General features: G+C 34.1%; 1 protein-coding gene across 3 annotated transcripts in view; it reads left to right on the top strand.

The window, feature by feature from the left end:
- Mtrex (Mtr4 exosome RNA helicase) overlaps nt 1-15,372 on the top strand; it is a 111,969-nt gene that overhangs the window by 50,817 nt on the left and 45,780 nt on the right. For 2 of the 3 annotated variants that reach the window (XM_074077488.1, XM_074077489.1), the window contains 3 exons: nt 3,284-3,394; nt 4,954-5,055; nt 7,600-7,725. In XM_074077488.1, coding sequence (XP_073933589.1) covers nt 3,284-3,394; nt 4,954-5,055; nt 7,600-7,725 — 339 coding nt within the window. The remainder of the gene's footprint in view (nt 1-3,283; nt 3,395-4,953; nt 5,056-7,599; nt 7,726-15,372) is intronic. The other variant, XM_074077490.1, reaches the window with a different exon arrangement.

Raw genomic sequence — 15,372 nt, 5'->3', positions numbered from 1 at the left:
TTTTTGTTTTTTTTTTTTTCATTTTTCTTTTATTATTCATATGTGCATACAAGGCTTGGTTCATTTCTCCCCCCTACCCCCTCCCCCTCCCTTACCACCCTCTCCCCCCCCCTCAATACCCAGCAGAAACTATTTTGCCCTTATTTCTAATTTTGTTGTAGAGAGAGTATAAGCAATAATAGGAAGGAACAAGGGTTTTTGCTGGTTGAGATAAGGATAGCTATACAGGGCATTGACTCACATTGATTTCCAGTCAGGTAAGTTTTTAATATGAGTAAGTATGGGTATTGTTAGGTAGCATATAAACTTTGCATTTCTTCATTTTATTATATACTGCATTGTTTGTGCATTGCAGTATATGTGTTGCCATATGTACTGACGTGACACCTGAATTTATGTTTCAAGCTGCTGAAAAGGTGACAGGAGGACTTTTCTCTAAAAGTTCTTATCATGGTCTTATTTCTGTATTACAGAAGTTTTGATGGTAGCTTTACATCATTAAATTTCTAAACTCATAAGAGTAAACAAAATAAATGAGTGTGCCTAATTAAAATTACATGTTTAGTCAGCACATATTGTCAAAAGTGAACAAAGTAGATGCTTTGCTTTAATACAGTGTATTTTTTCTTTGACTGTTGGAATTGCCTGGAGATTCTAAAATAAAAAGTTCGTACATGGGTACCACACCAGAGATTCTGATTTAATTGCTGTAGTTTGTGTCCTGGTTATTAGAATCATTGGAATGCTCCCTTTATGGTTGTGCTGTGCATCCAAAGCTGAGAATTTGGAGGTCATACTCTGAATGCTTTGATTTGTGAATGATTTACCATAAGACCACAGAAGCATGTTTTTTGACATCTAAGATATTTTCATTTATGATTGTTCTTAGTACTGAAGTGCTGAGCCATCTTTCTATACATCTGTATTGTCCTACCACATTTCTCTTTTTGTTTTGTGTTTTGTTTTTAGCACACTTCTAGTAAGTTTTTGATGGCATTTGGTAAATGTTAATGAGAATGAACTTTTACGTTATTCATTTGTTTTTAACTGAAGTACATATTTAGGTTAAATGTTTGCAGTTACTTATTTTTCTTGAGTTGCCAGTTTATTTTGTTTTTGAAGACACCGGTCTTTTTTATGTTGCCTAGGCGAGCCCTGAACACCTGGACTCAAGTGGTCCTCTTGACTTAAGTCTCTGAGTAGCTGGGACTGCAGGCATAAACCACAGTCCCCAGCTTTTTGTTTTTTTTTTTTTTTTTTAAGAGCTATGTACATATTCTGGATATAAGTTTTCTATGATGTATTTCTAATATTTCCTCTGCTTCTAGATTTTCTTTGTAATGTTTTTTTAAAGAGAAGATTTTTGTTTTGATGGAGTCCCACTTACCAATTTTTTAAGAATAGCACTTTTTGTATAGTAAGAAGTACTTGCCCCATGTCTCAAATGGTTTCTTAAATATATCTAAATGTTTTATAGTTTTTTTTTCTTTTATTATTCATATGTGCATACAAGGCTTGGGTCATTTCTCCCCCCGCTCCCACCTCCTCCCTTACCACCCACTCCGCCCCCTCCCTCTCCCCCCCACCCCCTCAATACCCAGCAGAAACTATTTTGCCCTTATTTCTAATTTTGTTGTAGAGAGAGTATAAGCAATAATAGGAAGGAACAAGGGTTTTTGCTGGTTGAGATAAGGATAGCTATACAGGGCATTGACTCACATTGATTTCCTGTGCGTGTGTGTTACCTTCTAGATTAATTCTTTTTGATCTAACCTTTTCTCTAGTTCCTGGTCCCCTTTTCCTATTGGCCTCAGTTGCTTTTAAGGTATCTGCTTTAGTTTCTCTGCATTAAGGGCAACAAATGCTAGCTAATTTTTCAGGTGTCTTACCTATCCTCACCCCTCCCTTGTGTACTCTTGCTTTTATCATGTGCTCATAGTCCAATCCCCTTGTTGTGTTTGCCCTTGATCTGATGTCCACATATGAGGGAGAACATACGATTTTTGGTCTTTTGGGCCAGGCTAACCTCACTCAGAATGATGTTCTCCAATTCCATCCATTTACCAGCGAATGATAACATTTCGTTCTTCTTCATGGCTGCATAAAATTCCATTGTGTATAGATACCACATTTTCTTAATCCATTAGTCAGTGGTGGGGCATCTTGGCTGTTTCCATAACTTGGCTATTGTGAATAGTGCAGCAATAAACATGGGTGTGCAGGTGCCTCTGGAGTAACCTGTGTCACAGTCTTTTGGGTATATCCCCAAGAGTGGTATTGCTGGATCAAATGGTAGATCGATGTCTAGCTTTTTAAGTAGCCTCCAAATTTTTTTCCAGAGTGGTTGTACTAGTCTACATTCCCACCAACAGTGTAAGAGGGTTCCTTTTTCCCCGCATCCTCGCCAACACCTATTGTTGGTGGTGTTGCTGATGATGGCTATTCTAACGGGGGTGAGGTGGAATCTTAGCGTGGTTTTAATTTGCATTTCCTTTATTGCTAGAGATGGTGAGCATTTTTTCATGTGTTTTCTGGCCATTTGAATTTCTTCTTTTGAGAAAGTTCTGTTTAGTTCACTTGCCCATTTCTTTATTGGTTCATTAGTTTTGGGAGAATTTAGTTTTTTAAGTTCCCTATATATTCTTGTTATCAGTCCTTTGTCTGATGTATAGTTGGCAAATATTTTCTCCCACTCTGTGGGTGTTCTCTTCAGTTTAGAGACCATTTCTTTTGATGAACAGAAGCTTTTTAGCTTTATGAGGTCCCATTTATCTATGCTGTCTCTTAGTTGCTGTGCTGCTGGGGTTTCATTGAGAAAGTTCTTACCTATACCTACTAACTCCAGAGTATTTCCTACTCTTTCCTGTATCAACTTTAGAGTTTGTGGTCTGATATTAAGATCCTTGTTCCATTTTGAGTTAATCTTGGTATAGGGTGATATACATGGATCTAGTTTCAGTTTTTTCCCAGCTTTTTATTTTATACTCTATTTTCATAGCTCTTTTTTTTTTTTTTTAATTAGGAGATGGTATGATACTAAAAACTTTGAGGAAGCAAAGTCTTTGTAAAATTTATTTAATCATGCAAAATGTTGAAGTGAAAGCTAGGTCATTATTGTATTTTATTCTGTGGGAATATGGATTTGGAGTTTCCTTTTATTCTGAGAAAGTTTTTTAACAGTTTCTTTCAAGACAAAAAATTATTTTAATTATCCACTTTCTCAATTTGCAATTTCTAAATTTTTTTTTCTCATATCATTATAAATGTTATTCCAAAATCACAGGTCGAACATGTACTTCCTCTTTTGAAGCGGGGGATTGGTATTCACCATGGTGGTTTGCTTCCTATTTTGAAAGAAACTATAGAAATTCTCTTTTCTGAAGGATTGATAAAGGTATAATTTTAATTTTATTTATTATGCCCCAAAATACTATTGTATGAAGTATTTGAAAGTTATAGTGAACATTGTTTCTAAACAGTTTTGTTTTTATTTTGCAGTGCTAGTGATCCAACCCAGGGCCTTTCCCAAACTAGTTTGCAAGTGTTTCACCACCTAGTTGTTTGTGAGGCTTTTGTTTTTTAAACTAGAATGACAGTTTTTTAAACTAAGAATGACTTGTAATGAACTTGTTTTTTATATATGGTGGTATACTTAATAAATTTTAGTGAATAGGCTAAAAAGAATTAGTTCCTTTCTTAAAATAAGAAATGGTATTATTGGATACAGTAGAATTTTAGACAAGGTGCTATTTATTAGACAAGGTGTTTAACTGGACTTCTTCCTGAAGTAAAAGGAGTAAAAGGATTAGTTTAGAAGTGATAAGGTGAATTATCTGTTAGACTTAGAAAAGAGATTTTTAGGCTATGCTCACTGAACTCAAGGAGAGTCTAATTTTTTCAAAAATGACATGCCGATATGCAGAAATGGATGTTAAAAATGGGGAACAACTTCAAATTGTAATCATAAGCCTGTATCTTAGAGATTATTTTATTTTTAAAAATCATTACAGTTTTAAAAATCTCACCAGATTTTTGTTCTAAAAACCAAGGCCTTAAGTAGCATTTTTAAAAGAAATTTATTTTATTTTGGTGAAACTGAAGTTTAAACACAGGGCTTCAGGCTTGCAGAGTAGTCACTCTGTTGTTTGAGCCACATCTCTAGTCCATTTTGCTCTGTTTATTATGGAGATGGGGTCTCATAAGCTGTTTGTCTGGGCTGGCCTCAAGCCTTAATCCTCCCAAACTCAGCCTCCCAAGTAGCTAGGATTACAGGCATGAGCCACCTGCATTCAGCCGAAGACTTAACTTTTAAAGGATCTTTTGTTAAAAATTATGAGTGGTAGTTACTGCTTGTAAAGTTCAAATAAAACAGTTGTACATAAAATAAAAGTGAAAGATCCTTCCCCTTCACTTCCCAGAAGTGTTCGTTCATACGATACATTCAAATAATACATGGATTCTTTTTGTAGACATAAAAGATGATTATAAATTCAAACCCCAGTTCCACCCCCCAACATTTATTATATTACCTGTGTTACTGAATTTTTTTTTGTGGTTCCTCATTCGTTTTAATGAATGAATAGCATTCTTCTGAGTTGATAAAGTATTATCTTCTTTCCTGTCAGTGAAAATTTAGTATTTTAGTGGCTGTACATTACCTTTGTGTACCTAGGATCTCCTCAGGGATCCTAATGGTGAAGTACCCAAAACTGTTGCATTAGTGAAAAGCCAAGAAATTTGTCTGTGTTTAGAAAAATATTCTACAGCCTAATGCTTTGTCCTTTAATTCAGTTATATTCTCTTTAGTTGCCACTACTGAAATTAAAGACTGTTCTCCCCAAATTAAGTAATTTAGGGTATGCAAGGGACATTGAATCTTACTGAGTAATATTACGTATGAAATACTAGAATCCATCTGAGAATGTCATCTTAAATTATTGCTTATTTATTTAGGCTTTATTTGCCACAGAGACTTTTGCTATGGGAATTAACATGCCAGCTAGAACTGTTTTATTTACAAATGCCCGTAAATTTGATGGGAAGGATTTCCGATGGGTAAGTAAATGTATACATTGAAAAATTTTTATCTTTGATTTTCGTAGCATAACCTTGGCTTCTTATGTAATCATTAAGATCTGCATTCCCAAATTCTTAAGAACTTGTGCCTGAGTTAATACAGGTGGAGTGTCCCTAATCTGAAAATCCTAAGTATTTAAAAATTCAAAACTTGAGTATCAATATATCTAAAAATTCTTGGATTTTGGAGTAGTTCAGATTTCAGATTTTCATATTAAGGATGTTCAGTTGGTAATGCCTATGAAAATATTCCAAAACCTCAAATACTTCCATCCCCAAGAATGTCTGATAAGGACTACTCAATCTGTATTAGATGTTCATTAGGGTTAAACCTAAATTTCGATCCTAGCACCTCTTCCTAAGTAAAGCTTCTTTAGGTGAAGGAGTTTAGAGATGGAGGATAAGTCATACAAATGATACTTGAATGCTTTAGGACACTTTACAGTAAATTTACAATTTTCATTGTTTTTTAAAGTATTTTAAATACCCCTACTATTTTGTCCTTCTGGTTTAAAAGTTGAAGTTACAAAGTTTGCTTACATACCTTTCCAACAAAGAAAGGAGAGAAAGTTGGGAGCATGGGTGAAATAGGCAACTTGTGTAAAAATTGAGTTCTGGTAGATACTGGGATACTAAAGTAAAAACAAAAACTAAAAATAGTCCCAACTTTAAGGAAACTTTGTACCAATTTAAAGTTGATGGACCAGCATTATATCTGTCATGTTGCATCTAAATATTATAGATACTCTACAAAGTATATTCAGGAAGGATTCAGCATAAGAAAGTAATTCAGTTGTATATAATGGGTCAGGGTCAGGGAAAGCTTCATAGAGAAGATAGTCCTTAAAATAAGCAACATGAAGCTGGGCACTGGTGACTCAGGCCTATAATCCTAGCTATTCAGGAGACAAAGATCAGGAGGATTGAGGTTCTAGGCCAGCCAACGCAAATAGTTTGTGAGATCCAATCTCAAAAATTCCCAACACAAGATAGGACTGGTGGAGTAGCTTAAATGTTAGAGTGCCTGCCTAGTAAGCATGGAGCCCTGAAATCAAACTGAGTATCACCCAAAAAAAAAAAAGCAACATTAGCCAATGAGCATTTGCTAGGCAAGCAGTTGTATGGTGAAAAGCAGTTGATGAATTAAAGATTTCTACTTTGAGTGCCTAGTACAAGTCATTCCGATAGTCTGGCATTTGAGGGAAATTATTCAGTTGTCTTTTACTTAACCTACAGTCCTTGACATTGATGAATCTTTTCTGGTAATAGTCATCAAAACCCTGACAAGTACTTGTAGAACTTTGAAGGCTGAACAGTTTTTTAAATGTTTTATTTCAAAATGTGTGACATATTATACAAGACAAGTGATGAGTAACTAAGCAACTACTAACCAAGCCTCTTGTAGCTTATTCCTTGGTCCTTGGTGTACTTTGTCCTCTTGTGGGTGGTACATGAGTCCTGGACTAGAGACTAAGTGAATAGCTAATTTTAACAATACAACTTTTTTTTATGATTCAAGATCATATATACAAGATTTAAAAATTATGATCTATTACAATATAATGATGCCCTACATACTGTTCAGATTTTTATTGGTTGCTTTTATTGTTTTTCTGATGCCTTCCTTATTTTTATTTTTTTTTTGTTTTTATTTTTTTTATTTTTTATTTATTTTTTTTTCATTTTTCTTTTATTATTCATATGTGCATACAAGGCTTGGTTCATTTCTCCCCCCTGCCCCCACCCCCTCCCTTACCACCCACTCCATCCCCTCCCGCTCCCCCCCCTCAATACCCAGAGAACTTCCTTATTTTTATGATGTTAGATGTGTTTTGATGCTATTAGTGTGCTTCTTATAGCATAATTTTTTTTAGAAAGTAGAATCAGGACTTTTTTTCCAGGAGAAAAGTACACATAAATTTATAGAAGTAACTTTGCCCAGTGTTCAGGTTGTTCAGTGCTGCTGCCCTAAAAGCTTTTTTATGGAATAAGTACCAACTTTTCACCACTAGATTGTTGTTTCTTAGTGACATACGAACTCTTCAGAGTTCATACCAAGAAGATACATACCAAGAACAATGCTTTTTTAAAAAGTGTTAATTGTATGTTATTTCCATAGTGTAGGTTGAGAAAGTGAATTATGATCATCAGAAATGATACTTGGTTGAGCTTGGTTCATTATTTGCTTTTTTAGACTTTCCTGTGTTTTCAAAATATCTAGCTGTATGCCAGCAAATTTCCCATATTTCTCAGTAGCTAATGTATTTGACAGGATAAATTAACAATAATTTGTTTAGTGTTAAAATTAAAATTTAAATGTTCTGCATTTTTAAGCTCTCCTAAAAGTTTGTGATGTTTTTAATTTCTTTAGCTATATAACTTACGAATTTTATAGTAAAAGAAAATTGAAGAATTTTTCTTTATTCATTTATCATATGTGCATATGTTGTTTTTATAATGTAAAATGAATGTTTTTTTAGTAGATTTTTGCCTGAAGTTGGAATTTTATTTATGTCCATTTAGATTTCCTCTGGTGAATACATCCAGATGTCTGGCCGTGCTGGAAGAAGGGGAATGGATGATAGAGGAATTGTAATTCTTATGGTAGATGAAAAAATGAGCCCAACAATTGGAAAACAACTACTTAAGGTAATCGAGTTAAGGTTCTGTTCTTTTACCAAGAATTCTAGAATTCTGGGCTGGGCTGTGGCTCAAGTGACAGAGTGCCTGCCTAGCATGCACAAGGCCCTGAGTTCAATCCCCAGTACCACGTCCCTCTCTCCCCCCCCCCAAAAAAAGAAAGAAAAAACAAAATTCTAGAAATTCTAGCCACTTTGAAATTAGCTGTGTCAGTTCAGATATCTTTCTTAGTAGAATGGTTGGTGTATTAAACTATCAGGACTTTGGAATGTAGAAAAGGGTGACCATTCAGAATACCCATGTCTTGTATTTTACTTCACCTAATAGGCAAAGAGTAACTCATGCAATAGAGAGGGATGTGAATATCCCCAGAAAGGGCAGAAATATTATTTTCCCCTTCAAGTTTAAGATCCTTGTGAATTGCCCCCTCCATTGCATAAGTTGCTCTTTAACTATTTGAATTTTTGAGTGAAGACAAATATTGTACATATAGTCATAGTAATCATCTGATTGATATATATTGGTAGATATATATGTGTGTATATATATATGTGTGTATATATATATATATATATATATATATATGATTTATGTATTTATTTATTTGAAGGGAGAGGGCAACAGGGTCTCATTATATAGTCCATGCTGGCCTCAAACTCATGATCCTCCTGTCTCAGCACCCTGAGTGCTAGAGGATTATAGGTATGTGGCACCGTGCCCGGCAGTCATATGCTATCTTATTTTCATTTTTAAAGATTAACAGTTGGAAGCTTACTTAGGAAGGTCTATTTAACGTTATTTCTTCATGGGAGGAAAATTATACAAGACTGATCTTTTTCTTTTTTTTTTTTTTTTTGGTGGTAGGGGGGATACTTGGGGCCTTGTGCTTGCTAATAAGCAGGTACTCTACTTGAGCCACCATGCACTTTATGTTTTCTTTCTGTATGGATAAAGACTAATCGCATTGGTACTTTGTTTTTTTTTTTTTTTTTTTTTGGTGGCAATGGAGTTCGAACTCAGGGCCTCATGCTTGTTAGACAGGTGCCCTTACTGCTTGAGCCACTCCTCCAGCCGCATTGGTACTTTGTAATAGATAATATTTTTATGACAGCATCTTGTTCCTTTAGTACAGAGTTTTCATTCCATTTACTTGGCATTCCTGGATTTTTTTTTTTTTTTTTTTTTGTGGTACTGGGGTTTGAACTCAGAGCATACACCTTGAGCCACTCTACCAACCTTTGTGTATGTGATGGTTTTTTTTGAGATAGGGTCTTGCGAAACTGTTTTCCCAGGTTGGCTTCGAACCATGGTCCTCCTGATCTCAGCCTCCTGTGTAGCAAGGATTACAGGCGTGAACTACCAGTGCCTGGCTGGATTTCTTATTCTAAGTGTAAAGTTCTATTTTCTTTCATTTAATTTTTAGAACATTTTCAGCTATACAGATAAGAAACCCTTTATTCATTAGTAATCACTCCCATCTCTCCCAAGAGTCCCAGACCCCCTAAGCCCTAGGAAACTACTAATCTATCTCTATGGATTTGCCTATTCTGAATATTTCAGATAGATGGACTAATACAATGTCTGGCCCTCTGTATCTGGCTTTTTTCACTTAGCATAGTGTTTTCATAATGTTGTATCCATGCTATAACATATATCAGTATTTCATTCCTCTTTATTGAGGAATGTTCCATCATATGGATATACACCATATTATATTTACCCATTCACCAGTGGATAGACATTTGTGTTGTTTCTACTTTTTAGTTAATGTGGGTAATGCTGCTATGAAGATTTGTGTAAAAGATTTTGTGTGAATATTTATTTTCTTAGGAGTATATACCTAAGAAAACTGTTACACTGTTTTCCTCTTTAGTTGTATCATTTTACCTTCTTACTTGTACTATATGAGTCTTCCAGTATATTGTTCTGGTTTATTCCCATGTTAGCTGGTGTGAAATGGAACATTTTGCTTTGAATGTTTCAGTTTCACTGATTGAAAGGATGTCGCACCTGTCTATGTATCCACATGTCTACAAACATTTCTTATATTGAGACTGACTTTTCTTTAGGACTTGATTCATGTACTTTTACTATCCTGAAATGAAATATAGGCAACTTATTCAGATAACAGTAACAACTAATATTTAAAGAATGTATGACATTTCCTGTACAATTAATAGTAGTCACTCATTAATAATTGCTGTCATCCATTTTATAAGTAAGGTCTTCACAGGTTAAATTATTTGTTCAAAATTATGTTGTTGTTAAATGACAAATCCTACTTTTGAACTCAGGAAGCCTGGCTGTTATGTTCCTAACCATCTTGTGGTACTGCTTCTTGGTATTTTGTGGAAATAGTTTCTCAGCTATTAGTTCAAACACAGTTTGACATTAGACAGTAGTTTGTTCTTTGACTTACTTTATAATTATGAACATAAAATGTCGATTGTTATGTCAAATTTGTTTTATTTTCTTAAAAATAGCAAAAATAATTGAGATCCACTATTAAGTATTAGAACTTTAATAAGCAAACTGAATAAAGTTATTTTCTCAAATAAAAATTAAAATATGTGAACTTCATCGGTTAACTTGAATGTAGAAAAAATAGGTGTGTTTTGTACTAGGTTATATTGCAATAACCTAAATCTTAGTAATTTAAAAGGTTTATTTTTTTTTTCCTATTGTGTGTTCATTATAGGTTGATAGAGGAGATTCTATTTATTATTTATGTATCTACTCTGATGGAGTAGTTCAGATCTATTTGCCATAGTTAATCATTTTATTGATGTTAGCCAGAAAGGTAACAAAATACATGTGCTTAATTGCTTGTTGGCTAAAGGAGATTAGTAACAATTTTCAATACACACACATATACAAGTCACAATAGTGACTTTTAATTTAAAATATTTAAATAACTTTCTCCTTACTTTTTGGACTTGACTACTTTTTTTGAAAGAAGCAATATAGAAATCCATTCATCTTTTCTAGTCCTGTCATTGCTGTGGTATCTTCTGGGGTTTTGTTATTGTTGTTTGCTTATTTGTCTAGTACCTTTAAGTCCATTACTTTTTAATTATTGTATAGATTCTTCAACTATTTTCCTGAACAGAATTTGATCTAAGACAGCAGTTTGTTCTTTTGATGTACTTTTGGTATATTTGATAGAAACTTAAAATATAGTTCATTATAATGTTTGTTCAAATCAAACATTGAGTCTCTGGGAAAGTGTTTAACAGCCTTCTGGAGATACTGGTGAATGGATGTTTTATTCTTCAGCAGTTAAGGGATATTTTATAATACTTTTATTATAGTCAAGCTGATATAAAGGAAAAGTAATTTTGACTTCACTTGTTGCTTACTTTCTTTGTAACTTTAGGAAGAATATGCCTCTTCTCTTAAGGTTAGTTTTGTAAAGTCCTCAGAATAACTACTTAGTATCTATTTTGGAAAAGAAGTGGGAAGACCCAAATTTATGTGTTTCCTCAGGTTCTGCTGTCTGGTTCATAATGTAGAAATTTTTACACTGGCAAGTTCTTTGAATTACTTGCCTGAAAGAACCATATATTCCAAAATGTAAGAAATCATTTCTAAGTATACTAGTATTTACACGGTATTAGGAAAGCTGCTACAGAAAATTGATCTGTTTGGCTTTCTTGATCTTTTTAATAAGCAACTCAGCAACTAAAAGAATCCTTCAGAATTTGCCTATAGTTCTTCAGAATTTGCATAAAATCTTATCAATAGTTTGTTGTAGCCAGGCACTGGTAGCTCATGCCTGTAATCCTAGCTACTCAAGAGAATCTAGGTTCAAAGCCAGCCCAGGCAAATAGTTCATCAGACTCTATCTTGAAAATACTCATCAAAAAAAGGCTTAAAAAAAAAAAAGTTACCCGTTGTTCCCATTAAATTTTGGGTGACGACCCATTTGAGACTGTAATAGTTGGCTGATTGAACTAAAAACATAAACAGTCTAAAAATACTTGATCAACATTTTGAGAGCCCCTATTTTTAAAATACCATAAGTGGCATATTGAATTGAAAGGATTATAAAATAAGTTATAATAAGAGCTTGCCCTCTAGGAAGACTTTAGGCAGAAACAGTTCTGAGTTTAGCTTTTTAATTAGTATATATTAATTGTACAAAGGGGTTTCACACAAGTATATATTGTCCTCTGATCAGATTAACCTCCTCTTGCTTTTTTCCCATCCCCTTCCTTTCCTATGTTTCAACAGCTTTCAGTAAGTTTCTTTCTGCCATCTTCATACATAGATACAGTATATTTAGATATTGTTTATTCCCCCATCATTATCTTTCCCTTCTCCCTTGTTATTGGTTGCCCCCAAACAGCCCCACCATGTCACCATGTTTTTACACACACACACACACACACACACACACACACACTCTTTAGGTCTAGATTATGCATGATAACCTTTGTTCTTCTGGATCTGGTTTATTTCCATTATATCATGACTCCATTTCATCCATTTTCCTGCACATGATATAATCTCATTCTTCTTTATTGCTGAATAATACTCAATTGTGTATATATACCACATTTCCTTTATTTAGTCATTAGTTGAAGAGCATCTAGGCTGACACCATAGTTTGGCTATTGTGAAAAGAACTATAATAAAAATAGGTGTGCATATATTCTGTTGTATCCTGTCTTACATTCCTTTGGGTATATGTCCAAGAGTGGTATCACCAGATCATATGGTAGTCATATTTTTAGGGTTTTTTGAGTAATCCCCATAACTCATTACCATAGTGACTACAGTAATTTATATTTCCACCAATAATACATAAGGGTTCCTCTCCCAACCCCCCCTCCTTCATAGCATTTGTTGTTTGTGTTCTTAATGATTGCCATTCGGACTGGTGTTGTTTTGATTTGCATTTCCTTTATGGCCAGGGATGTTGAATACTTTTTCATGTATTTATTGGCAATTTGTACTTTTTTTAAGAATTGTCTATTCAGGTGATTTACTAATTTATTAATTGGGCTGTTGGTTCTTTTTGGAATTTAGTTTTTTGAGTGCCTTATATTTTCCAGTTATTAATCTCTTGTTAGCTGGATAGCTAGCAAAGATTTTTCTCTCATTTTATAAGCTGTCTTTTTATTCTAGTGACTCCTTTAATGTGCAGTTCTGTTTAGTTTGATATATTAGTCAATCCTTGCTCTTATTTGCTGTTTATCTTACCCTGTTTAGGCCTAGTAATTTCTATCACTTCTCTGAGCCAATATTTCTTGTTTAAAGTGGAAACAGTAAAATTCGTCTTGTTACAAATATTGTGAATTGAATACTTAGTACATTTGATCTTAGCCAAAATTCTGAAGATTTAGTGAAGCGTTTAGAATAGCGATTGGCATATGCTAAGACCTCAGTAAATGATGGCCATTTTAAAACTTGAATCTGTTTGCTTACACACAAAGAACAAGAAGTGAACCAGGAAATAATAATGGCTTGTGTTAAAATATGAATTCTGTTAATTCCAGTTCAGGGAAATTTAAGATGATTCTAGACTAGGTTATTGTGGTTTAAGGTTTTACAAAAGAAAAATATCTGAGGCAAGCCCCACAAGGATGGAGTTAGTGGGAGGGGGTTGCATTTTCATGTGGGAGGCTAAAATGAATGACATTTCAGGTAAAGAAAAGATCCAGAATTAACATGTATTTGGGGGGGTCTGTTCAAAGAACAGGAATAATAATAATACACAATTGTGTATGTGAATGAGAGAGATGAGTTCTTTAGTTTGATTGGTAATTTAGGTGTTTTGAGCCTCTTTTTAGCCCCTTTAACTTGTTTACCCCTCTTATCAAACAATACTCTACTTCTTTATGTACATGACATAAAAGCTTCTCAAACACTGTACTTTATTGCCATGCATTTTTTAGTTCTATTCCATGGTGAGAAGATAAGGCAAAATTAGGTAGGTCCTTCATAATTGATTTCAGTACTTATAGGGAATTTACATAATCATATTACTGCTGAATAAAGTAGTGTATAATAGTGAAATTATATTAATGAAGATTCATCTGGCAGCAGCATCCATATAAATTGGAAGAGAAATTAAAACCAGAACTATTAGGATGATAGTTGCAGTAATCCAGGTATTAGTTGATGAACCATTGAACTAGAATAGTAGCAGTGGTAAAGAAACAAAAAGAACTAATCTAAGATGTATTAAAGAAATAATCTGCAATCGATTTATTTATTTATTTTTTATTTTTTGGCTGTACTGGGGTTTGAACTCAGGGCCTCATGTTTGCTAGGCAGGCACTGTACCACTTGAGCCATACCTCCAGCCCTGAGATAGTCGATTTAAAGGAAGAAATATGATTTGAGGCCAGCACACACACAAAAAAAGTTAAAGAAACCCTTTGTTAACAAATTTGCCTGGTGGGGTGTTGCATATCTGTAATCCCAGCTACACAGGAAACACAGATAGGATTATGTCTTAAGACCACCTGGAGGCAAAAATGCAAGTCCCTATCAGGAAAAATATCTAAAGTAAAAAAAGGGACTGGAGGTGTGGCTCAAGCAGCTTGTCAGTTGTGAGCTGTGAGTTCAAAATCTAGCACTGTCAAAAAATTTTTAAAGTGAAGGAATAAAGCAGAAGAAGCAAAGAATCCCTAAATTGGAACTTAAACAAGTAACTCATTACCCTTTTAGCTATGTGAAGAGGGCAAGCTGGTTAGGAATGGGGAAGAGCAAAAGAAATAAATTGTATTTTAAATGGTATAATATCAGCCGAGTTAGGACTGTAATAGTAAAAAATGGGCTACTAATAATTGCATCAGTACAACAGGGGAAGTTGAGACTACCTTGAACTGAACTTGTATACAGTGTCAGAATGCCATGTTGAGTTTTAGGTCACTGAGAAATCAAATGGGTGTGTTTCACAGCAGTTAACTATAGAAGAGGGAGTTGGAAATGAACGTTTGCTATACTGAAGCCCCAAATGTGTTAGAGGAGGTAATAATAGAAGAGAAAACAGAAAATTAAAGGCTAGGTCTGTTTGCATGTTATAAAGTAGGTAACGTCTTTATTTCCTCTATTTCATGAACCTTATTTTTAAGGGAAATGAATAAAAATCAAGGTTTTAGGTACTTAATAACTGTTCTTCTAGTCTAAGTGGCTCTTGGTGATTTGAAAGTTAAGGAAAATCTTCATTTGAGACTTCAGTTAAAAACTCTACGTTTTTTTTGTCAAATTTGTCTGCATACATTTAAAATTCTGGAATCCCTAAGTTTGACCTGTGGACCTCAGTTTAAGATCCTTTGAATATGATTAAGAGTATTATTTAACTATGCTATTTAGAAATATGTTGCATATAGTAGCACTTCTAAATATTTCAGTTTGCATTTTCCAAGAAATTGATCCTTTCTTAATATGACTACATAACCCCTTTCATATTTGCAAAGTATTTGAAGTTTAAAAAATACTTCTGGCAGGTGATCTACTACTGGAGCCACACCCTCAGCCTCAAAAATACTTGTGAAGAAACATGGCTGTAAGAAAAGTTTAGATGATGGCAATATTTTAGATATAACACTTGGTGCATGTTAAGATCACACTATTCTACAATGAAATTTACTGTATTTTACTTCAAAATATCTTATATTGTTTGTCATCAGGCTGACCTTTCCT

This window comes from Castor canadensis, chromosome 6 (assembly GCF_047511655.1).
Source record: "Castor canadensis chromosome 6, mCasCan1.hap1v2, whole genome shotgun sequence".
Taxonomy (NCBI): Eukaryota; Metazoa; Chordata; class Mammalia; order Rodentia; family Castoridae; genus Castor; species Castor canadensis.
Note: the sequence above shows the minus strand (reverse complement) of the source record. Positions and strands in the feature narration are given on the sequence as shown.